Raw genomic sequence first — 26,049 nt, forward strand, 5'->3', positions numbered from 1 at the left:
GTGTCCTCGTCTCTTCCTCTGTACGTTGCTACGGCTCTCGCGAGTGGTTGCCGGACCCGAGCTGAGCGGCCGGCAGCAGTGGCGCTGTGCGTAGGCCGAGTCGTAGCGCCGTGCGGGTGAGTGGCGGCAGGACTGCGCGGAACCGGCCCTGGGAGAAGGCTGTGTGCGGGGCTGCCGGCTTTTTCCTTGCGGTAGCGCCGCGCATTGCTGTGCCTGCGGTACGGCTGGGCTGGGACCGGAGCCGTACGTGGGTTCGTAGGGGCGCTGGGAGCGCAGCATTTCTGTCTGGGCGGTGCGCGGGAACGGTTCTGCTCTGCTTCGCGCCGCGGTTCGGTTGTGTTACTGGTAAAACCTGCAGCTGCTGTAAGGGCTGTCCCCAAACGGAGTGTCGCGTGGGGCTGCTGGGCAGCTGTCTTTACCTCTGAGTACTCTAAGCAAAGCCCTCTCCGTTCGAACGGTTTTGTGAGGTAAATACCTTTTTGAAACTTTCTTCTCCCTGTAACCGTGTTTTGTTTACAGAAAGATTTCTCGTTTGCGATCAAGCCATCATTGCACAGCAGTGTGTCACAGTTACCCGTCGTTGCATGTTTTTCCCTTGAAGTGGCTTTTGTTCCTCGCTCTTGCTTGTACATCGTGTTCTTTTCTATCTCTGATCTCATCGCACATATCACTACAGAGCTTTTTTCTTTCAGAATATGGATCCAACTCCATCTCAGGCCTTTCTCAGGGCTGTTTCCTCTGGCTGTCTGCCTGCAGTCTGCAGCCATAGATGAGCGTTGCTCTTGGTTGGTGTCCCTACCTTCTGGCTGGCTTTCAGAGGTCCAACAACATGCTTTGTGTATTTCAGTAACCTCTTGACTATTGCCTTTTGTTCTTATTTTTGTTCACCTCTTTCTTTGTGAATCATCTTTAGTAACTTATTTAAGTGGCTTCAGCCTTTCCCCAGAGTACTCTCCTTTTCTCTCTTCAATCTGCTGTTGGATTAGATAGCCCAGAAATACAATTCAAATTACTGTCTACACACTAGTCACAGTCCTTACCCTGATGTTTCACTCTCATTTTCTTCTTCTCTGAACTAAAAATATGTGCCTGCATCATCTTGTGGAGGTTAACTTGAACTCATTCATATAGCTTGAAAATAAACACAGCCAAATCAAGCTGGGTGGGTTTTGACTATTTTTCTTTTATTTAGGAAAATTGTTCCACTGTATTTGTTCTGCCAGTCTGCTGTTATGGATTTGTCTTCAGCCAGGTGTCTTTCTTGTAAAACATCACAGGGATATTTTTTTTTTCCTGTTCAGATACATAAATCTTCCGAATCTTCTAAAATTACATCTAGCTTTGTCCCATTTCTGTCTTGAATACTCACTGTATTCTATGATGTTCTGTCTGTGATAATCACTGACATCTACCTATCATGCTGTTTGAGACTTTCTTCTGACAGATTTTTCAACATGTAGCATTTGTTCTTTCACCCAGTTTTAGTACCAGGAAGACAGCAGTCCAAAGCAGGTCTCCTATCACCCGCTGAAGCTCCCTTTTCCTTTGTAATCACACTGGTATTTGAAAATGGTTAAATAGTTTGTGTGTGGCTGATGCTACTGATTACGTTAGTCACAGATGTAATCACTGTTGGTTTTTCTGTCACCTGGTTCTAATTTGTATTCTTTCTTTGCATGCTTGAGAACAGGGCCTGCTGTATGTGTACAGAAACATTGAATTTGCATTATGACCCAGTATTTTTCAATACAGCTTTCATTAGTAGCACTGCTTAAATCTTGGCTTAGTATTGTCCATTATCAATAAGTGTATGTAGTTTTTTATGTTGGTGGGCCACAGGGGATGGGGGGGGATTGCAGGCACACAAAGTTAGGCTTTGCTGCTTCTGGTCCTGCAGTACTGGCTAGGGTGCTGTTTTTGTGTAAAAGTTGCTTGATCCTTTCAGCATTATGTATATAATATTTTATATATATTAAACTTTACTGATTTTATTTCTGAATCTGAATACAGAAGGGGAAAAAATTGCCTGCCTTCTGCTTTGTAGGCTTATGGTATCAGGTAGGTGTATTTTATAATTCCTGAAGGCTATAAAGTTAAAGCCTGCATGATAGTCACTGAGTATCTGTTACTCATGATGCTATAGAAATGGAAGTATCAGCTTCATGTGACTGTTTTTATTGATTTGGGTTTTTTGTTTGCTCTTCTTACTCATTAAAAGAAGCTTGACCTGCTGGTTGAATGTCAGTGCTGTACTGCAGAGGAAGTTTCTGAGATTGTCAGTTTGACATTTCTGAGAGAAGGATTTATAAAATTGTTGTATGTGTCTAGTTATCTGCTGTCTGCAGTGGTTTGCAAGAAACTGACTGGGCAGGTATGGATTTCCATGACAGATGGTGTTTGCAATGTGCTTTGAACTACATTTCTGAAGAAGGGTGTAATATCACTGTGCTGGCATTTCCAGTAAATCTTACTTGTTAGCTAGTTTTAGTTGGTACTTTGACTAGAGGACGTGAACTGCACTACCACTTCATACTGAAAGTCTGAAGAATCTCAAGTTTTGAGATTCTCTTGCAACTGATGCCAGATTTGGTGACTTACATGCTGGATTCTTCTGATTAACCTCGCTCAGCCTAACAGATTAGTTAGCTGAGGAGGCCTGGTTACAGCTGATGAGCTGCTGAAACCTGTCCTACTTTACAAAAACCTTCTGACTGATGTTTACATCTGAATAGCTGTGAGGCTGCTGAGGTGTTAGTTATTTTAATGTTGTAGTCTGTATTGCCAGCTGGAGCAATTAATTTTTTACTGTACTTCTGGGACAGAAACTAGTTTCTTGGGCTCCTGCTTCAAAACTTTAGGGCTATGTTAATCATCCTCTTTAGTTAGACTCCAGTGTTTTGCAACCTTTCAAATATTCTCGGTAAACATAATATGGCTGTCTTTGAAATTTTACTCTCTCTTTATAGCCTCTAAATTTCTTAAATTAGTGATGACTCTAGCTTCAAGTTGATGGTAACAATTCTAAACCTGTGCTGAAAGCTTTGGAAATCTGAGTCTATTTCCTGGCTTTTAGATGTACTGTTTTTCAGCATTTCTCCCTGTGCTAATTTTCCAGCATTGGCTAAGAAATCCTTATTTGCACCTAGAGAACTGCTTATTAGAATGGTGACAGTTTAGCCAGTATGACAGTTTTGTGATCTACTCAGGGTTTTTGGATCTAATTTTCCTTTGCTTTTATTTTTCCTTTTACTATGCTCCTGGTGCCTTTTCATCATCAGCAGTGTTTCAGACTTGATTTCGTGAAGGGCACTGGGTGGTATTTGGGGCAATGTCCTCCAGCACTTCTTGTATTGCAGCTGAGGTCTGAATGTTCTGCAAAAAGCATTTGCCTTAGTATAAACTACATATATTGCTGCCAATGTGAAACTATGCCTCTTCTCTCTCTCAAAAAAAAAAAATAATAGTAATAGTCATTTGAACCACAGTTGAAGCATTTTCTTTTCTGAATTTGCAGAATTGAAGTGAATTTTCTATCAGGAAATGCTATATTGGTTTTTTGAACTAGCTTAGTAATTTAATGCTTTGCTCTTATTTGTGGCTTTGTGGGCTTGCAAAATTTGAAATAAAATTGATAAACATATTTGTTTATGATCAGCTCAAAAGTGCCATCAGTTACAATCAAGAAAAAGATTGGCTGCATTATAGCAGAATATTTCTTAGACAAGTATTATTTGTAGCTCCTGTTGAGTAGGGAGTGCAGCAAAGGTTGTTGCTTGTTTGCAGTGGTTTTTCACGTAAAGCAGGAAAAGGAAAATAAGAGTTGTTCAGGAGGGGCAGTCCAGTTTGGTCCTTTCTGCAGGTGTCGTCATCTTTTGTTTGTAGTTGTTTAAGTGCATAGCAGAATAGGTTGAAGAACTGATCCTACTTAAAGCATCCTTTTTATCCGTATGCGTGTGAAACTATGCCCTCATGTTGACTGGTCGCTTTCTTTACATGAAAGATGTGGAGAAGGCAGCCAGCATGAAAGAACTTCAAGTGGCTTTAGCATGTCCTTGCAGCTGCAGTTCTCTTAATAACAGCCTGTTTACTTATCTTTCCAATGCCAAAGCTTAATTCACAGGCTGGTTCTTACTTCACTGAAATGAACGAGACCTTGACGCTGGAAGACAAATTCACTGCTCCAGAAAAGGTGTGATCCCTGTGTTTGTGAGACAGTAGATGAGATAGAAGCATGTAAGCAAGGTGCTGGTGAGCCTGTCTCAGGGTGCTTGGCAGTGGGGGAGCCTGGGCAAGTGGCTGCCCTCCTTGGCACCTGGGTGTTATTGTCTTGCCAGGCAGACAGTGCAACTGTGGGCAGGTAATTGGGTGGTTCCCTTGGGGAATGCTCTTTGCCTTTTGTTTTGATCCCAGGAGTAGTACTTTGAAGGGGGAAGAAAAAGTGTCTTGTTGGAGTGATTCAGTCCAATGAACACAATTTGTTTCAATCCAGGATAAAATGTGTCTTTAATTTTGTGTTACTTGCACTTGAGAATGGTACCTGCTGCACCTGAACTCTGAGTGATGGCTGCTGAGGGAACTCAATACTGGTTTGGTAAACGAAGCTTCCTTTCCCTTAGCTCCTTAATAATGCTCCTTCCACTCTGAAGTAGGCTGTAGACTTCTTTAAACATCTAAGCATGCTTGATAAATGAGTGTAAATGCAATAACCATCTACATTAATGTTATGTCATCTCACAGTGACTATGCTATAGTAGAGCTCTGGTAACCTGAATTTCCAGATAATATGCAGTTAATGCTTGTTAGGACTTTCTGCATGAGAAAGTTGAGTGCCTGCTGTAATTCTTAATGAAATACTGTTTTGTTTTTTTTTTTTTCCTTGTCCTGACTTCATATGGACACGTGATCTTAGTTTTCAGATCAAAGTGTGTTGGATTATAGAAACTGTAACAGGAAAAGAAACAGCCTTGTGTTGGAGATTGTAAAATGCTGCAGCTTTTACACTAAGTCTCTAAGCAGTTGCCTGGTGCTTTGTAAGTCAATGGAGCTGAAGCAAGTATCTAAATTTTGCTCATAGGAGAACATAAGGGATTTACTATACATTTAACCTTTATTTAATTATCTATAGTTTTTTAGTTATTTTAGCTATGAAAAAATATTTCATCCTGAGCAATAGTATAAGATCTATTTTCTTTGGTAGGGCTAAATTTGAGAACAAAAAAACTAATATGCAATTAATATTGTTAAGAAACTTGTTTTCTGCTATTCTCCTGTAATAAAAAATGTGGGGTCTAAATATAGCTGAGAGCTTTCCTTTTTTCATGACTAAAATGTCTTTATCTGAGAAGCTATAGTGTTTTACAGGAAAAGCCCAAGTTCCTTTGGGACTTGCTTCCAAAAAGGATTAAGTTGCATAGAGTGTAATGGAAATATACTAAATATGGGGGTGGGAGAATATATTATGTTTCTAAAATATTTCACGTAAGACTTGAGAGAAATGTGGCAATCGTATCTATCTTCCTGGATTTTTCCAGATGATTTAGAACCATCAGCTGTTTACGTCTAGCTGCTTCACCACTTTTGTAAGCAGATTACTATACACAACTGTCTTGACAAAAGTGCCACTTTCAGATATTTAGGATTGGTTGTCTTGATTGACACTTAATGGAGTTAATTTGTCTATGAGTGAAGTTTAATGGGTATTAAACAATCTTGGATCTCAGTCAAAGCAAAGGTAGGGTTATAGTGATTTCTACTTTGCCATGAAATGTTTTCTTTTCTGAAAAGTTCAGTGGAACTGGACAGGATTGAACATTTCTAAGAATTGATGTTAATCTTTTGGAGTAAAGGCTCAGATAAAACTGTTAATGATAATTATATTCTCTTTTGGGCAACCACTCAAATTGTAAAACTGTTGATCTCCTTTCAACATTGGGATCTTTGGAATTAACTTCATCCATTTGGAAGAAAGCTATGATATGTTTGCCTCATATTTTGTAGCCATTGACTTTTCTGGTTGGACCCAGTGGAATTAAGTGTGGCAAAATTAAAGCTGTCTACCAAAACTTACAGAACTATATTACTTACAGCAAAAAATTTTTTTAGTGCAGGTACCAGCAAAATGTGTAGAAGATTATTGCTGTGTAATGTTGAAGTCATGCTTGAGAATATCCTACATTCTATGGTTTTTTTTTTTTAAATGAAAACTAGCAACACTAAAATGTGCATTGTCTTCTTTGATTTTTCCTATGTGACATTTTTTAAAAGGTAAACACTGCTCTCTTAATGTAGGTTGTGAGTGCTGCATGTGTGCTTTTGAGAGCGGTAGTGTGAGGAAACTTGCAGTGGAATGGCAGGACGGCCTCATCCTTATGACAGTAACTCCAGTGATCCAGAGAATTGGGATCGGAAATTGCATAATAGACCTCGTAAGCTTTGTAAACATTCAAGGTAGGTGCTGCATACAATCTCTTGCATCTCAAAACTGCATTGGAAGCCTGTTCTAAAGGCTGCTGTATCTGGTTGTGGCAAGTCCTGTCATAAATTTCATGGTTCTTTTCTAAAAAAAATCTACTTAACTATTTTAAAAGATGCTTCCCAACGTAACTGATTTGCCAGCTTCTGTCTGTGTTTGCATTTGCTTTGTGGTATATGGGATCTTTGTTTCATTAAACTGAAGGGCTTTTGTGTATATCAGGATACTGGTTGAGTGGCCAAATATATGAGATGCTTCCTGGGATTTACTTTCTGTTCATTGCTTTTTAGTTGGGTACTCTGTTAAGCAGCATACTTAAAATACTTGCAACTCCATCATGGTGATGATTAATATTTGCTTGCATGCAAATGTCACATGTTGTAGCATTCTCTTTGTAAAGCTGTTTGTCAGATCTTGCCTCTGCTTCCCCCACTGCAAGAATGTTTCTTAAGTGCTTTTTGAAGACATAATGAAGTTAATTAGTGTTTTTCCAGCATCAAGCATTCCAAAAATGATCTAAGCAAAGTTATTAGGTACCCAGCAAATATATGTGAAGAAACACTGTGCTGAAAACACATATAAGCATTAAAAAAAAGTGCATCTTTAAAGTACTTTTGCCTTTTAGAAGTGCTAAATATATCTGAAAACATCTGTTAGTTAGCTAAAATTGCTGATTTTTTTTTTTTTTAAGCTTTCTCACTTCAAGGATTTTAGGAAAAGAGCTAACGAGAACATTCAATAACAGCAACATAATTCATGCTCTTATTATATAGATTCAGATAAACTGTACTGCGATGTTGCCCAAAGCATTCTGCAAGCAATTAATATTGTTGGGTTTTGTCCTGTTGGATAATTGAAACATCCGAGAGGGCAGGAAAAAAAGAATGCTTTGGTACTTAAAAAGCTCCTAGGGAGATCTATGCAATTATAGGCTTGTTTGAGATGTTATTTTACAGTAAATAATGGAATGGTTAATGCAGAACTCCTGCTTCTGCTCAGTGTGGGCCTATGACATGCAGTTTTGTACAGCTGCTGTTTTTGTTAAGGTTAGTGCCTGGTAAGTGGTTGATCTGTGCTTCTTACTTAGGGTCAAGATGTGGTGCAATATTGGCAAATGAACAGTATAGTTATTAGAGGGCATTGTATGTGAATTGAGGACTGTTCACTATCAGTGTCACAGTGTAATTGCACATGGATGATTCATTGCTGAGTCTAGTTTGTGGTGCTCATCTGTGGTCTCGTGCTGCCTCCCATGACTGGCAATATGCAGTGCAACCTAAAACTGATATTGGTGCTGATGGCTAATGATGGAGGGGGTAGTAAATAATGAAAAGGACTTGTTAACAGCACATGATCTGAGCAGTCTGATAAATTGGGAGCAGACAACCATGCGTTCTTAATATTACTAAACGCAAAGTTAAACATTTAGGAACAAAAAGCATAGACAACTTTGTAGACTGCGTAAACTGTGTCATTGTCAGTCTTGGTACTGTAAGGAATGGGCAGGATTGAACTGTAAGGAGCTTTCTTAATGGGCAGTTAAATAGATGTAAATGAGGAAGTCTATGGCCTGTGCTTTGAGAAAGACTTGGATCACTTCATTTAGTCTGAATTGAGGGTTCTCCCCTCAAAAGGCATGCCTCTGAAATAACTGCTGCAGAATTAGAAGTGGTTCTGGTGAAACATAGTAGGTGTTCCCAGCAAAAATGCTGAACAGCCAGCATTTTATGGAAGCTTTTAGTACATGGGGTAGGGGGATAGTATTTAAAGTAACATCATTTTTTATCTGAATAATGTAGCCTCTTTCTGGAAAGCTGTGTGAATAAGAAACCAAGTAATAGTCTGAGATTATAACAGAATAAGGTATAAATTAAGGAGAAATATTGTTACCTTGTTCCTTTAAGATCCTTGATTACTTCATCGAATCAAGTTGTTGGAAAATAGTGTACTTTATTTAAAAGCCTAAACTAAATAATCTGATTTTGTGTGGCTGAATGTAGAAATGTTACTATAGTTTCTGACTTAATGAACACCTTTTTTCGAGAGAAATAAGTCTGAAAAATGCAGTTTGAGAAAAATGCTTTTGAAGACAAATCTCAAGGGTAGAACTGGAAGAAAATGGCTTCATTAAAAGGTTTGACTACTGCAGTCTTATTTGCTTTGCACTTTCAAAACATACCTTATTGTCGTAAGAAAAAAATCTCCAGATTTTAAAACTGTAATAATGAAATAAAAACTTTATAATGAATCTCGATGAGGGAGTAATATTTATGATAAATTTTTAACTTGTCACTTCTTGATGTTCTACTGTGTTTAATCCACCAGCCTTGACATTCTTAGAATAGCTTAAATAATTGTCTGGACTTGTTGAAAACAATCCAGGAGTGTGAGCCATCCTCCTATGTGTAAGACTTAGTTTGTGTACCAGCAAGGAGAGTTGTGGAACTCTGCTTCCTTCATGTGCCATCTGCTTGATGCAGAGGACTTGCGCAAAACCCTCAGAGAAGTGCTCGTATTTAACAGTCGCACAGCTTTGTGTGTCTTTTTCTAGATTGAGAATCAGATGGAATTTTTGAAACCTCTGGCAAGTTGTGATGTTTTCTCTCCTTTTTCTTACTTGTTCCGAGGTGGGCAATATATCTGAAAACAAGAACAATGCAAGTGATCCCTAGAAAAAATTGAAGGATCCTGAGGGGATGAAATTGTGGTGTTAAAACTGAGTGTAGCTAATGATACAATCTGTCTTGCTTGTCCAAGCTATTAAGAAAACTTGGTGTTTATTCCAGTACCTAAGTAAGATGGAAGAAAACTTCCAGGAATCAAATGTTGACTGAATAGCAACAAAGATTCAAGTAAGGTGTCATTAATATTTTCATTGATAGGTATTGCTGGTTTGTATTTTCTATTAATTTTTTCACTGGTTATTAGCTTCTTGTGTTAGTTTTTAGCTTTCAAAAGGCTTTAGTTGCTGTTGGAAGACTTTCATTTTAATTCTGGTGCGCTAAGTACTTCATCTAGAGTAGCGGTGGAAAATCTGTCTCAAACTTTCTTCCTTAAGATTTTTCCTGAATATCTTTGCTGCTCTTCTAGTCAATACCCAATGGTATTTCCATATTTGTTCACTCTGTTTAAATACTCTTAGATTTGAAATCCTGTCTGCTCTACTGCATGAATGACCAAAACATGGCTGTGCCATGACATTGTTTTCATGACACTTGAACCTTTGGAATCTTTAAAAATATTAAACTTCTTTGAAAAATTTTCCAGAAATGACAAGTTACTGTGCTGAAGGCTGAAAATTCTTGTGGCTAATTTTATTTTTGCATCCTAGAGGAGGATGTATTCATGAGTTCTGAATGAATGTGCAACCTGCCTCAGCATTTTCTAAGTACGTGATGCATACTCAAGTTTCTTTTTGTCATCCCTGCAATGGTATAAGAATATATAAGGTGTTCTGCTGCAGGACAGATTATTTTTTTCTGTTCTTATAAATACGATTTCTGCCACTGAACGATTTGTGCGATGCTGCAGGCTTCATACAGGTTCAGTAAGTATTTGAATGTGATTCCTTTGAACTTCCGAAGATAACTTTTAATAGATGGACATATTTTCCAGTCCCAAGGAAGAATACTGTGCTTCCTAGTTTCTTTAAATTTGATATTAAAAAAATAAAAAATCCCTTTTTGAAAATGGAGGAGGAATTGCTGGCATGTGAATAAAGGCAACCTGTTTTTGTGTACATGATGTATTTGATTAGTTTGACAGAAGTCATGAGGTGTGGCTGTATATTTACGTGAAGATTAATTCCTTGCTGCTTGAAAAATCCCTTTGGCAAATGAACACATTGGATTTCTAATTGTTGTTTCCTTCATGAAATGGAATGGAATTACTAAGAAATATATTGTTGGTGGTTGATAGGGCTTGCTGAAGAATATTTAAGAATTTTGGAACTGGAAATGTGTTTTCCAGAATTGCTGTGTGGAACAGAGGGGAGGTCCTATAGCACTCCCCAGTTTGAGTAGAGAATTCTGCCCAAGGGTGGCTGAGTCCCATTAAGCGTGGCTGCCAGACCTTACTTTTGCAGGGTCTTGATGGTTGTGTGTCCTGACCAACTGAGCAGCTTTGGGGGAGAATCAGAATTAGCGTATCCATGGCACGTTCTTTCTAGCTGAGCTGGAATAAAGAGGAAAACATGCTAGTTCTGCTCTGATGGAAAGACCACATATAGAGAACCAGTGCTGAAAGAACCAATGCACATTTGCACTTTTACTTGCTGCTTGTTGACTCTATTGCTGGAGGGAGGAAAAATGCCTGAGACTTTTCTGTTACACTTTCTATATAGCTACTTATTGCCACGTCTTCCATGAGTTATTTCGATGTGAAGAAATGACTTAGAAGACTGCGATGGCTCTTCTGCTTCTGGAAGGTCATTGCATGAACTCTCAGGAAATACTAAGAACAGAAGATTCACTGGCTCAGGGGACTGAAATGGTGCAAACAGAGTATTTTTCCTACCTCATGAGAACGGTCTCCTCTGTTGAGAGCGCTGCTGCCCTGCTTTTCTAATCACGAGTCTTGTGTTTCTCCTTACTGACTTCCTTTTTCTAGCAGTGGTCTTTTGCTGAAAAGCATAGTAGATATTTCCTACAATAAACTTTCTGGAAAAGGAATGTTTACAGTTTAAAACATGGGGAGTGTGTTATCTTGTTCTTGGGAGGTTATTGCCATACCTGCTCATGAGCTCAGTGAAAGGTGAATTCAATTCAGACATTAATCCAGGCAGACTTGACAGGAAGACATCAAGTGACCTTGAAACTGCATGTATTTGTGCATTGTGGATGATGATGAGCACAAATGAGCTATGTGACGAATGAAAGTTAGCAATAACCTTTTGAGATGTGTGTTTGTGTGCTGAAAGCCAACGACTTGGCAGGACCAAAAATAGCTTCGCAGATGGCGCTTGGCACGGCAGCAAGCAGCTCTCCGCTCGTGTGCTCCTCACGCTGCCTGTCACTCACATCGCCCAATGGCCGCCCGGGGATGCAGGACAGCGAGTATGAGTTGGGCTGGCAGGAGGCGGCGAGGTCAGACGTCAGGATTGCACTACGCATGGCTGAGTCAGTGGCTGCGAGGAATTGATCTGAATTAATAGCTAGAGGGAGGTGCGTCTCTGAACGGACTGTGGAGCTACGATCTCTTATCCTTGAGAGGAAGATGATGGAGGAAAAAGTATGGCTCGCTCGTGCTACGCTGGACTTCTGAAGAGAGGATGGAAATACCAAATATGCTGAACTTAATAAGTAATGCCAAAGAATGCTGATCTGGCTTTCAGGGCTGTATTCTTGGGAGGAAGAGAATTCCTTTGTGCTTTGATTCCCAAATTATTTCCGTGCTTTTGTGTTTCCTCCCTGATAGATACAAGAGGAAGGTGTGTATGTGTTAAAAGGAATAATCTGTAGGTAATGCTCAGGAGCAGAATGAGTAAAGGGGAGAGTACTGTCCTTTGTGTGTACTGGTCAATTTACATGTCTGCTGACAAAGAACAGGCTTAGGGGGGAGTAAGGGGGGGCATAAGCCTTGTGTAAGTCCTAGTGATAGGAACAGACCGGATTTGATTTCATCTAATGCCTTGCAGAAGTATTGCTGGTACTTAGTGTATATAGAAAGCTCTTTATCTGCATTCTACAAGTGTTGATTATGTGAATCATCCTAGGAATGGACTGGATCTAAGTTCTTATATTAAAAGGGAGTTAGTTCATATAGGTCTAGAAGATAAAGGGTGAAAAATAGGGGTAAGATCTTAACAAATAATCCACTGCTGCGTCCTCTACATTTACATTTATGGCTTTTTCATGGCTGTTTTCTTTGGCTTTAATATTAGTTTACCACCATAATTCTATAGACGAGCCTGTTTACAAATCGTGTGTTTATTGGCAGTGTTCAGTAGGATGCACGCATACTTTTTGTATTGGAATACATGCTAGTTGTTTTGGCAATGAAATTAATTCAGTTTAATGACTTTTTTAGTCATTAGTAATATATTCACAGCAGTGTGTTATGTATAAAGGTAAGTGGAAGCTCTTCTTTCACCAGTGACTCAGATGCATCATTAAATGGAAGGGCATTCACTTTTTTTTTTTAAAGAAAGCTCTTCCTTTACTGCAGAAATACTAAGCATACTGGTATGACAAGTGTGTTATTTTGATGGTACTTTCCTCCTTTATTCCATATTAAATAGGCTTCCTTAAAGCCTTTATCTTATTTGGTTTCTTTGTTAGATAGCTGCATTTAAAAAAAATGCCTCTTCCCTATTACAAAGGCAGAGCTGTCTTTATCTGTGACTCAATAAGAAAACAAACTCATTTACTTATCAGATGTTCTTGAATGGGTGCAGTGCTACTGTTCCAGTGTTCCTTTGCAGCCAGGAAAAGCAATTTAGTGAAATTCTGTGTAGGTTGTCTGAGTACACCAATATTCATAGGGGTGCCTTCTTTGAAGGTGATTGACAAAGCAAGGCAGCATTGACCTTCTCTTGGTAAACTTCTGTGAACTAGCTACGTAGGGTAGCCTACGTGATGTTTTTTTTTCCAGCTTAGTTTTAAATTAAATGCTGTTATTAAGCATCTAGGAATAACGTTTTGCTTAAATGCTGCTTTTGTTCCTCTGTTGTATCCACAGCTTCCAAGGTGCAGTGTGCAGATGTTAACCATCTGGGAAATAGATTGAAAGTTGGGAATTACGAGTATTTTCTTTTAGAGAAATGGAGATCTGAAACTATAATTTGTAGACTTTCTTGGAGACTTGAAATAATGCATTGCCCAGAACACTCTTCACTGTTGTAGGCTGGCATTACAAATTAATATGGTGTGACAGCCAGGTGCTGCATAAGACCAGTGGCTTCCTGGCCATTTTAATTATCAGTGTCTCACTGCTGTTGGGAAGTACTGGTGTTGTATCTGGGCTGCCTAATGTGTCTGTGAACCACAGTGCTTGCTAACAGTTTGTTCTTTCAAGTAGGGCTACTCTGCTTTTGTCGTTCCTTCTTTCATCAGGGCAGTAGCTGCAGTGACACAATGGAGAGCTCCCTGCTTGAGCACTCATTTGGTTTGTCTGCATTATCGGGGACGGGTTCGTTACCTCCAATTTCTACCAAAGGTTAAGACTTCATCTGCAAAATGCACTGGCAAGTCTCAGTTAGTAGTTTGAAAATCTGCTTAAAATTATTCTAAAAGTATGGAGAGACAGCAAGTGTTTTGGTCTAACTTGATAATGGATTAAATCAAATAACTCTTAACAGGCTTTGTGTTGCTGCTGTGATGCAGAGTTTTTTTTGCGTTTCCCAGTGGCTTTGTTGTGAGAGGAAGAAAATGACATTACAGATCTTCTATTAGGGGAAAAAAGTATATTTAGTAGTCTTGATGTCTTCATACTTTGTTGAACATTTGCAACTTCTTCTACAGCCTCTTAGTACTAAAATATGTCCCAGTTTGTCCTTCCTTTTTGTTGGTAGCTCCCTTTTCAGGATGATTAAGCACCTGATACAGTAACACAGCTCTGCAAGTCCCTTTCTTTATGTTCTTTGTTCTACAATATACAAAGCAAACAAAGGAGTTTAAATCTGAACAACATTGTATTTCACTGGTAGTAGTTAGCTCCCTGTACATGCTATAGAGCAAGAGAACTGCAGACTTCTGTCAGATACATCTTCAATAGACCAAAGAAATACACTGCATTTCTTCTCTGTTGTGATTCAACAGCAGTGAGTTTTAAAACTGATGCTTAAATGGCTGTTAATAAGATGAGGGAAGATTCATGTTTAAATGGTGCTGTCTGATAGAACCGTAGAATGGTTTGAGTTGGAAAGGGACCTTTAAAATCATCTAGTTCCAACTCCTTCTATAGGCAGCAAGATCTCTCTCCAGACCAGGTAGCTCACAGGCCTGTGCAGCTTGACTTTGAATGCTTCTGGGGAGGGGACATCCACAGCCTCGTTGGACAACCTGTTTCAGTGTCTCACCACCCTCACAGTAAAGAATTTCTGATATCTATTTTAAACCTACCCTCTTCCAGTTTAAAGCCATTTCCCCACATCCTGTTGCTGCATGCCCTTAGAAGTCCCTCCCCAACTTTCTTGTAGGACCCTTCAGGTACTGGAAGGCAGCCCCAGCGGGAACGTGGGTGTGTGGCTGAACCTCCAGCCCTCCCTCATGGGGTTCTGGCTGACTCAGGGTTGCTTGCTGTAGTACCTGTTTTTCTCCTGAGAGAGATAATTAACCAGGGCTCATCCCACTGCTATGTGAACTCTGAATCACTGCTTTGAGAGTAATGCGGCTTAAGATAGTTTGCTGAATTAAGAAATACATTTTTAATTGCCTTTCCTGTTAAAGAGTAATTTGTGCCTGCACTGGCAAAATGTGTGATAGGTTCAAATATCCTCACAGAGGTTCAGTTTCATTTTCTCTTGTATTTCCCTTAGTTAAGGAAACTAGAGCGCTTGGCTGTTCAGAAATAGGCAGTCATATATTCTGATACCGTAAAATGCTGTATATGCGCTACTCTGGTTTCTTGCAGCGTGGCTAAAAGCATTATCAGTGCTAGGATCAAAATGCTTTGTTAACAAAAGGTGATCACGTGGCTTTATCAGGATTTGCTGAGGTACTTTGTCACAGGACTGCTACATGCATGTTTGTGCGGGGCAGTTGGTTGCTATCTGCATATCACACTTCAGAGGCAGGAAGGCTGTGACTGTTTCCGGGAAAGTTCAGCTGTATGTTACTAATCAATTCTCATGGATAAACTGGGTTCCTCTGTTCTGAGTTACGTTTTAACTATAGGCTACAAATTGACCGTTTCTGATGTTTTGCAATCATTTCATACCTGTTTAGAAGGCTGTATTTCATATACACTAGTATATGAGGAAGAAAAGGTGCAAAGGTTTTCTTAAATTGTTGATGCCTTTAAAAGGGAGATTTGCCTATCTCACCCTTGGGAACTTTTGCATATTTTACTTTTATGATGCAGAATTACCTTTTCTCTATTAGAGGAGCAAAATAGGTAAGGAGATGCATTAGCTGTGCTGAAATGCCATACATCTTTACCCAGTCAAAATAGCGCTGAAGGCCCCATGGAGAGTGCTGTTTTATTTTAATGGATGTATTTTAACCATCTTAATTCTTAGCCCATAATTCTGAGCCTTTCCAGCCATGAGCAAGGCTTGCAGTTGTTTTGCCTCGTTCAGTAGACCTTTGGCTGACTTCACAACTTCGAGATGCATGTCTTATTGCAGCATATTTTAAGCTTGGCAGAAAACAGTATTGCAGTAGATTCTCTTTGCACCAAACTCCTCCTTTGTTGGATACAAGCTCTTTCCTTCAAATGGTGTGGAAGGGAAGCCGAGGGACATATTTCTTTGTTTTGTGCTAATACCCTTTTTAGGCCACTTTTAACACTAATGTAAACTACTAAAGATCTATCATGTCTTTTGTTCTAATTTACGTTCCTCTTCTTATCAGTCACTGATACCTGAAACTGAAATGTGTCATGTTAGATGCTTCTTCTTGGTCTAGTCTTGTGGGGAAACTTGGGAGGGGTGGGCTTTGGTCATGACTTTTAAGTAACTTAAGAGCATGTTCTGCTCTACTTGCTTATACAGTCAGTGCTTTTTAAAGTTGTTGTGCCCTTCTTAGCTAGGTCCTGATTCTTACCTCTTCTTGTTCTTGAATTCTACGGCATTCCTAGCAGTGATATTTCAGGTCTCTTGGTAAGCTGTGTGATTCACAGGCTGCAAACAAATGGGGCATCAAGGCTTCTGTGGGAAATGGTGACCCATCTTTGTCAGATCCTGTAGCTGTCCACACTTCAGTCTCAGTTACACTGTGCCTGGGGGGCTTCATGAAAGTTCCAAAGTTGAGCCTGTTTCTTATAAACGAGGAGTGTTATCATGCCTATGCTTAAATGACAAATAGCAAAGGAACTAATTTAAGAATTCTGGTGGGGTGCAAGGACGCATATGTCTGTTCTCTGCTGATATAAAATCATTTTAAAGAGTACAAATGAAAGGCAGAAGTATTTTCAGTGAAATTCAGCAATGACTTTTGTACATTGCTGTTTAATTCTTAGGCAATTTCTGAAAGTACTGGACCTTGAAACTGAGAGCCTTTGTTGATAGCTTTAATAACTAATTTTAAAATAGAATCAGTATCTTTAATTTAGGAAATGTAACATAACCACAATCTAAAAAAAAATCTTAAACTGTTAATTAAAGTTTGCTAGTTTGGAACAAATGTTATTCTTGTTACTGACAGTGCTAAGAGTCTTAGCTTTGATAGTACACTTTGTAAGTGTGCTGTCTCAGTTATGGTCTCTTACTCTATTGTTCCTTATGAGAGTAATTGACAATTTTAAAAAGGAAGCACAGAATTAAACTCATGGCTGGTGTGTTTTGATGCATTAACTGGTGTAAGGCTGACCTCCTTTTAGAGGGCAAATTGCAAAAAACAAACAAGCAAACCCTAAAGAAACAAGTAAGCAGCTAAGTCTATTCTAAAAGCCTGTACTCTGATAAATGTTTTCCAAACCAGTTTTATTGGGGAAAAAAAAAAAAGAGCCCTGCCTTTTGATTTCATTGTTCAATTACAGCACTTAATCTAACAGTAAGAATCAAAACAAAATACTCAGCTGTGCTTGACTGACTTGTTCTGGAAGGGATTTCTGTGAGTGTGATTTGCCAGGCAGTCTCCAACTGATCAAGCAGCATATCTTTGTAGATGATACAGCAATAACCAGATAATTTGTGCTGTCAATCTAGTGTTCCAAACCATTGATTACTTTTGTGAATGTAGACATGAGTACAGCAGAGAAAGAAAATGGATGTGGGTAATATTAATCTTCAGCTTATGCTCCATGTATGTGTTTTGATGTCTTTGAAATTTTAATGTACAATGTTTCTGACATTTTGAAATGTTGAACGTTTCTCTTCTGTTTCTAGCACCTCATCTCGTATTGCTAAAGGAGTAGACTGTACAAAAATGAGCCTTCATGGTGCAAGTGGTGGACATGAGAGATCAAGGGACAGACGCAGATCAAGTGATAGATCTCGTGACTCATCCCATGAAAGAGCAGAGTCTCAGCTCACTCCATGCATCAGAAATGTTACTTCACCAACAAGACAGTACCATTCTGGTGTGTTCAGATCTTTAGCAATTCAGGATTAAAATTAAGTTTAATTGCCAGTTTGTTAAAGGAATACAATAGAAAGCATGATTTTTGTGGATGCCACAGCATACAGATTTCTTCTGTGTGCCCTGGGCTGGAAGTACCTTTTTATTTTTTTTCCCCTCTAGATCATAACATTTATATATTCTTACATTATGATTCTTATTTAATATAAATTGCAAGAATGATCTAATTCTCCTAAGAAGAGAATATTTCCCCTTGGCAGGGTTGGGTATATAGCATTATAGTAGAAAGGAAAAACTTCTTTTTTAATATAACAAAATTTGTGGGGGGGGATTTGTTTTTGTGTTTTTTTTTTTTTTTTTTTGGCACCATAACATTAAATACAAACTGTGATGCGTAGCTCTTGTACTATGTTGAGCTGCTTTTTCAATTATGGAATGCTAATTTTTTTTTTTCTAATGCAGAATTTGGGGAGACAAGGTGGCGTTGGTGTGAACCTCTTTGAAGTTCAACAACGCCAAATTAAAAGGTTGGGCACCTGGGTTGGGGCAATCTTTGATGTCAGTACAGTATGAATGATGAATTGATTGTGAGAATAGGACTTAAAAGTGCTCCTTGCAACCCAAACCATTCTATGATGGCCAGACAGTAGAAACTTTGGGTTCTTATACAGAAAGTAGTTAATTTTGAATGTTTCTTTAACTAAAGAACAGTTACAACAAGTCTATCAGTTTGCCATACTATGTTTCTGGAAACACATAAATTGCATAGAACTCATGTAAGACTAAAAGTTTGTGGTGTTTTTCTTCCCCCCCACCTCTTGCTCTCTTAAGATCGAGAAAAGGATCATAGTTCATCTCGACCAAGTAGCCCTCGTCCTCAGAAGACTTCCCCTAATGGTTCCAGTGTTAGCATGGGGAACAGCAGCAGGAACAGTAGCCAGTCAAGTTCAGATGGAAGCTGCAAGGCTGGTGGAGAGATGGTGTTTGTGTATGAAAATGGGAAAGAGGGAGCTCGGAATGTAAGAACTTCTGAACGGGTAACACTCATAGTGGACAACACCAGATTTGTTGTCGATCCTTCTATCTTCACTGCACAACCAAACACAATGTTGGGCAGGTTTGTATCTTTATTTTCTTAGTCTCTTACCTACTGAAGAGAGTAATTCAGTAGGTATATATATATTTTTTGAAGATAAAAAAGAACTTTTTAAAAAGCTACTGATCTGATTGCTACTTTAATGTAACACTTGATGTTATCCCTTGATGTTATCAATTTGTAAAGGTCTTTAATTGAAAGAGTTCTCTACTTGGCAGAGGTGCCAGTGGACATCTATTACAGCAGTTTGCAACTACATTAACACTTCATATGAGCATATGAAATTTCCTTCTTGCTTGGCATCACTTCTCTATTCAGTCTGCCTTATGCTATCTTCTGTTTTTAAACCTAATTACTTCATAAAGCACTTCTGAGCATAGATGATGTTTTTCAAAACAGCACGAAAGAAAACTTGTAGGTGTTTTTGGTGATAGTGTTTTTTTCTTAATGGACCTGTCCAGACAGCATTCAAGCTCAGATTTATCTTCTAAAATGCGTTAGAACAGGGTAATGTCAAATGAGCATTATCAGTGTGACATGTTGGTCTGTCAGCAAAGAGAACTAATGTTGCAAATGGACAGTAGTTGAATGAAAGTCCACATAACTTGTGTTTAATACTTGCTGCAGAAACTATAATAAGCAACATATTCATCATGTTTAGTGGGTGGGAAGGAATGCTATACTTTAATTGCTTGGATATTGACTGTTTTGCTATTAAAATGGACTTTTTTCAATCCCTAATTGCATAATATTTAAATATGTATATATGAAGCTATTTGCTAAGGCATAGATAAGTGTATGATGAAACAATTTCATGCTTTAAATATGCACTGTGAGGGATAAGTAGTACCTTGGTTCCCTGTTTTTTGAGAAGTCGGAGGCAGAGTTGCAAAGAGCCAGAAAAACTATGTTGTGTAAATGGTAAATAAAATAAGTACAAATAATCTGAAGTAAATTAAAGAGTTGATGTAAGGTGTTTGTGTATTTACAATAAAGGTATATGTAAATAAACAGAAATGTTACAAACTGGTAATGTATCAGAATGAGGTTATGTGGTGAAACTGTCTCTTTTTTTATGTCAGCCTCAAAAGAAATGGTATTGGCTAATGCACTAGATTTTTTTCTGTATGTGTTGCTGAGTTATTCTCCCTCAGGGATTGGTTCAAGGCACAAGTCTATTTTATCTTCCATCAATTCAAAAGTAGGTTAATAAAAACATGGAAATACTGTTCTAAAATGCAAGCTATTTATAAAACCATTTTCCCCAGTGTCAGCTCACAAGTCACTGGGTAGGACCTGCTTAACTAGAATGCACTAGGAGGTAAGAAAATGGCTTCTTGGCCTTAAGCCTTTAAGCTATTAGACTTCCATTTTGGCTTTAAAAGTGGTTAGAAAATGCACATCAAATCATTTGAGTACCATTTTTGACATTTTTACCTTTAAGGTTCACAAAAAAACCCAACACCTAGTAGGGAGTTCTAACTAAATTTCTTATTTTTGAGCAGGATGTTTGGATCAGGCAGAGAACATAACTTCACACGTCCCAATGAAAAAGGAGAGTATGAAGTGGCAGAAGGAATTGGGTCCACTGTGTTTCGTGCAATTCTGGTGAGTTTTTATGGAGGAAGAAGTACTAAAAGCATTGTTAGGACAAGTGCTCTAAGTATTACGAAATGTTAAATTCTTGATTTAACCTTCACTAGATATTTTGACTTAGTGGATGGAATAAATATTGGATTAGGTTTTGGTTGAATCTTAATATGAACTTTCCCTGGGCTTTCTACACACGTGTGTAACAGCGAGGGAGAACACATGAGACCAACAAAAAAAAACACTGCGTGCCAAAAATCTGTCCACCTCCTATGCATCTAGTTGGCTTAGTTTAGATACATTCAGCCCTTATCGTGGTGAAATGAGGGAAAACCCACCCAGTACTTAAAGTTAACTTTCTGCTGGTAATGGGAGAAAAGCAGTCTTCAATCTGAGAAGGAAATATCTTCTTACACAAGAACTAAAACTGTTAAACTGCTTTGTCAGCAGAAGTGGAATATCAGAAGCTGAGTGAAATATACGTAAAAGGCAGTATATATGCAATAAAATGATCAGTATTTGTAGTTGTTGCTTAGAAAATGATCCACGCTAGAGCATGCTACTCTGAAAGCAGCTATCTCAGAAACTTTATGAATTCAAGGATGATAATATTCATAATTTTTTTGATGCTTATTGCTCTCTTTTATGTTTTAGAAGGGTTTATTGTGGAAAAATAATTTCAGCTTTGAGACTGAAGTGTATCTGTCAACAGATGTTTAAGTACATTGTATTTTTTTGTTTACTGTATTACTTCAGGATTACTACAAGACTGGAGTGATACGCTGTCCTGATGGGATATCTATTCCTGAATTGAGAGAAGCATGTGACTATCTCTGTATCTCTTTTGAGTATAGTACTATTAAATGCAGGGATCTCAGTAAGTATGGACTTCATTAAAATGAATTGTACAGGCTAACTTAAGCAAATATCTGAAGGATTAATTGCAGAGTTTTCTTTATTGAAATAAGGAACATATCTGATACTGTATAAACAAAATTCATCCTTTTTCTTAAAGTAGGGCTCCAAATGGATATGCAACTTGTGAAAAATCATGTTGTAGATATTGAAATATGTGATACTCAAATATTTTAGTGCCCTGGTTGGAAATATATAATAGTTAAACTGTACTGATTTATCTGTGGTAGGGATACACTAACATTAAGTGGTAACTTGTAGAAGAGAAGGAATATAAGTTATTCAACTCTCTGCCCATGAAAACTAAGCTGTACTGCTAGTGAAAGCAGTAGAGTTCTGCTGGTGGTGCGTCATGGTTCTGAGTGCGTAGTGTATGTCCAGCTTGTGTCTTCCCTGAATGCAGTCAAAACTTTCAGATGACCTGGCCATGGCTCTGGTTGTTGTGATTTTGTGGTGCCTATGCAGTTGTAAGACATGTACAGGGCACCTGTGCCTTCACCAGCTTTGCTCTGTGTTGCCTGCTTAGTCACACTGGATGCACTCTGTCCTTAGCAGGATTTCACAGCTGATGCTTTGAGGATTTTGATTTTTGAGAGGATTTTGGTTTTAAACTAATGCTTATGAAAAAGTGGGTTGCATGTGTTACTCCTTCAGCAACAGACTTAAATAGTGCTTCTTTTAGGAAACCCAAGAGGAGTCTTGCATGCAACTTCATCATGTTGGGGGGCAGTAAAAACATTAAGGGAGTCCACTTGAAAGTCATGCCCTGTGGAATGTGAACGTCTGCAGGAGAGTGCTATCAGAACTCCTGGTGTGGCTTACGGTAGAAGTCGGAAAAAGTTTTGATCATATCCAAACTAATGAACTACGTGTCTTTACAGCTGTCTGCAGTAAATACTGCAAAGTGAACAGAATTTTGTGTTTCTTGCTCCTGCCCTCATTTCTTAACCAAACTTTAAATGTATCAATGCTTTTTAAAATGTTCCAGGTGCTCTCATGCATGAATTGTCAAATGACGGTGCTCGCAAACAGTTTGAGTTTTATCTCGAAGAAATGATTCTCCCCTTAATGGTTGCCAGTGCCCAAAGTGGTGAGCGGGAGTGCCACATTGTTGTGCTGACAGATGATGATGTTGTTGACTGGGACGAAGAGTACCCTCCACAAATGGGAGAGGAGTATTCGCAAAGTAAGTTTATTTTGTTCCCGCCTAGCCAATTCATAGTAGTAAAAGTGCTCATCTAGTTCATGTATATGTGAGCACTCTTAGTGAAGCCTTTATAACATCCAGATGCTTCCCAAAATCTTAGCTTTGTCAGTCCTGTTTACTTTACTGTTTTGCTTCATGCATGTTACATTCAAGTCTAATTAAGAAGAGGAGCTAATTTTTATTGTTAGAAGGCAGTTGAGGATTCTGACTTCGAAGGCTGAACTCCCTAGAATATGTAAAGGAATTACATCTTACTGGGGAAAAAAAAAATTCTTTGTTGAGGATGCATTGAGAGTATTTAGTGTGGTTTGTGAGTTCTTTTACTACATGTATTAAAAACTAAACTGATAAGAAAAATAGCCAGATGCAACCAACCAGTTTCACAATGCTTTCTGCCACTTTTTTTCTGATTTCTGTTTTGTGTGTTTTGAGGAGCTTTTAGGTCTTTCCCACTTTTTCTGAAGTAACAAACAGTTGCATAGAGCAGGACAAAAAAAAAGATAATGAAACCTTATTTGTAGGACTAGAAGCTGAATCATTGAATACAATTTTTCCTCATTAAAATGTACTTTCAGTTATTTACAGCACAAAGTTGTATAGATTCTTCAAATACATTGAAAATAGAGATGTGGCCAAGTCTGTTTTGAAGGAAAGAGGGCTCAAGAAGATCCGATTGGGCATTGAAGGTAAGGCTTTATGATCATCTGTACAGTTGAAGATATAAGGGTTGATTCGCCTTGCAAGGTAGATGACATCACTGACAGTAGGTGACAACATGGCTGAGGGGAGTGGTAGTCAATAAACAACTGGTCCAGCTGGAAACCTGATTACAGGCTCTTGGCTGCTCCACGAGACTTACATAGCTGCTGGAGTGTTTACAGAGTAGCTTACATGGTTTATAGCATCTTAGGGCTGCATCTCATGCTGTTCCCCTTCAGTTTTCATGAGAATCTTCTCTGTTCTTGCTGTACTTCATTTGAAGTATTAGAGTCCTTTTACAGCTTTCGTACGTTCTGTTCTTGGTCTCATGTCTTTTTCTGGGCTCGAAATGAAAAATCTAAGTTGCATCTAGATGTTTTCTTTTAGGAAATGCAAACCTATTAAATGCATCACTGAAGTGCAAAGAAATATTAATCTGAAATCTGTTCACTGGAACAGGCTGCCCAGGGAGGTTGTGGAGTCTCCTTCTCTGGAGATATTCAAGACCCGCCTGGACACCCACTTGTGCGACCTGGTGTAGGGAATCTGCTTTGGCAGGGGGGTTAGACTCAATGATCTCTGGAGGCCCCTTCCAACCCCTATGATTTTGTGCGATTCTGTGATTCTGTGAAATAAGCATCTTGTACTTTGAGGAGGCTGGGTAAAAATCTCAGCTCTGGCATTGCAAAAGACAAGTACAGTTAGTTGGCTTAGATTTTTATCATGGATGTAACAACTGGTCTGCTCTCTATTGCATTTTCTTTCTGATTGTTGACCCAAATATTTAAAAATACAGCCTTTTGTCAGTTGCCAATTTCTAGCATTCACACACCAAGTTGTCATGGTTACATGTGTATTTGTCATTTATAATTTCTCAACAAAAAGCAAATGCATCAAGCACTTGTGATCTTTAAAATAAGTTCAAGTGAACAAAGCATGAGCCTCCTAGCTGACATGCCATTAAACTAAACAAGAACTGTTTCCATCTGTGATGCTGGCTAATAGATTATTTTTGCTGGCATTTGTTTTAGACAAAGGGCAACAATTTAATTCAATCTTAATGCTCGCATGCCGTAGTAATGTGCAACTTTCTAGTAATGAAAATTGCTGCTTAGAGCAGAGGAGGAAAAGAATAGCCTAAAACTATATTTTCTTAGCTGGGGGAGCTGGGAGGATGTGACGTGAATTGGAGTGCTGTATTCTGCTTGGGAACTTGAACCACAGATCAGAGTGATACTGCTCTAGTTTTGAGGTCTCTTTTTGAGGTCTCACTTCGTGCTTCCCAGGTCATTGTTCACAGAAGAACAACTGGCTTTGCCTGTAAAGCTTGGAGAGTTGTCTTGGAAACATCTGCATCATCAGGAGCATTGGAACCTTTTTTATTACAGCTTGTGTGGTAGTGGAGCCTCTGTCTCTGTTGCCTTTGCTTATATAACATCAAGAACAGCACAGCTGAGTGTTTCCATTTTGGCTGCTGATGGTAAACAAGTACTCATCTTCATTATGCTTCACGTGTTTCTCGTACTGTTTAGTTCAGGGTTTTCTTTCACCAGAAAGCAATGTTAACTTCTGCTGTACTGTAATGTTTCTTAGGCTACCCTACATACAAGGAGAAAGTGAAAAAGCGACCAGGTGGAAGACCAGAGGTGATTTACAACTATGTCCAGAGGCCGTTTATTCGGATGTCATGGGAGAAGGAGGAAGGAAAGAGCCGGCATGTTGACTTTCAGTGTGTGAAAAGCAAATCTATTACAAACCTAGCAGCAGCAGCAGCAGATATACCCCAGGACCAGCTTGTGGTAATGCATCCTACCCCCCAAGTAGATGAACTGGATATTCTGCCTATTCATCCTCCACCTAGTAACAGTGAGATGGATACTGAGGGACAGAACCTGCCCCTTTGATCTAGACTGTTAAAAAATAAAAGCATGCTCTATTACAGTGACTCTGTACTCAACTCATACTACACTGCAATTCCAGTTTTCTTCATTGTGTAATGGTGTTTAATATGAACCTTTGGAAAGACCAAGGGGAGTCTCTGATTGTTTTTGAAAGGGTACAGATAAAACATTCTGGGGTTACAGTTACATACATGTATTTGTTTACCGGTAGGTTTGTGATGTTGATTATTTGTATGCTGGACTGTCCTCGCTCTTAAGCCCATCAAAACTGACAGGATGCCGGGGGCTGTGTGCGTTCAGTATTGCTACACAGGGGTTAGAATGTAGGATTTGGAATTGATAGTAGCACTTTACAAATGGTTGATAAATGGAATTTCAAGCCATTTTTTATAAATCTATTGCACAATACTAACAAAGTGCTTCTATCAAAAGTATTAACTATAAATAGTTTTGCTCTGAATAGATTGACCCTTCTAAAGTTATTGTATATGGTTGAGCACGAAACTACTTATCATTGGGTTTTTGGATTGAGGACATGATTCAATTACCCATGTAACTCCTTGTTAAAGTTCTTCAGTGAATTTTTTCACTTGTTTGCAGCATGAGCCATGTTCAAAAGTTGTGAACAATGGATAGAGGCTTTATCTTAAATTTTGCCTTACTTTATTATGTTCACAAGTATTTATTTACTAAATTTTTCATAAGTGTCAGGAAAATGCAAATGGTTCATCCTTCATTTTTGATTGTAAACAAGTTTTTCATGCAAATAAAATTTCCATTATTTTAATGGGTTCGAATTACGTGTGAGTGAGATTAAGTATACAGAAGAGGTTTGTAAGTTGCTTTTTGCTTTCTTCAGGGTGGTTGGAGATGACTTTTACATTTAAAGTTGAAAACTGAATATTTCCTAAAATCAGAAATCTGTTGCATTGTCTGCCTTAACTCACCTTGTTAAGTGATTTTTTTTTGTAGTTTAAACTGAAATTTCT

General features: G+C 38.6%; 1 protein-coding gene across 4 annotated transcripts; it reads left to right on the top strand.

The window, feature by feature from the left end:
• On the top strand, window positions 1-25,847 carry BTBD10 (BTB domain containing 10). 4 transcript variants are annotated; one of them, XM_010710962.3, is made up of 9 exons: window positions 18-116; window positions 6,289-6,447; window positions 17,460-17,653; window positions 18,484-18,769; window positions 20,254-20,356; window positions 21,095-21,215; window positions 22,242-22,439; window positions 23,036-23,146; window positions 24,753-25,847. In XM_010710962.3, the coding sequence occupies exons 2-9, from the start codon at window positions 6,347-6,349 to the stop codon at window positions 25,061-25,063; spliced, it is 1,425 nt and encodes a 474-aa protein (XP_010709264.1). In that variant the 5' UTR covers window positions 18-116; window positions 6,289-6,346; the 3' UTR covers window positions 25,064-25,847. The 4 variants fall into 4 exon arrangements, with proteins under 4 accessions (XP_019470909.1, XP_010709265.1, XP_010709264.1 ...); XM_010710963.3 differs by lacking the exon at window positions 6,289-6,447 and having other exon boundaries at window positions 13-116; XM_010710961.3 differs by lacking the exons at window positions 18-116; window positions 6,289-6,447 and adding an exon at window positions 11,776-11,900.
• Window positions 25,848-26,049: the final 202 nt, after the last annotated feature.

Source organism: Meleagris gallopavo, chromosome 5, assembly GCF_000146605.3.
Source record: "Meleagris gallopavo isolate NT-WF06-2002-E0010 breed Aviagen turkey brand Nicholas breeding stock chromosome 5, Turkey_5.1, whole genome shotgun sequence".
Taxonomy (NCBI): Eukaryota; Metazoa; Chordata; class Aves; order Galliformes; family Phasianidae; genus Meleagris; species Meleagris gallopavo.

Bases quoted from the DNA above. Each gene is read 5' to 3' on its own strand.
- BTBD10 (XM_010710961.3), top strand. From the start codon at position 11,776: ATGCCAAAGAATGCTGATCTGGCTTTCAGGGCTGTATTCTTGGGAGGA. The intron at 18,770-20,253 runs GTTTGTATCTTT...ATTTTTGAGCAG, and splicing joins CCAAACACAATGTTGGGCAG to GATGTTTGGATCAGGCAGAG. The intron at 21,216-22,241 runs GTAAGTATGGAC...AAAATGTTCCAG, and splicing joins TATTAAATGCAGGGATCTCA to GTGCTCTCATGCATGAATTG.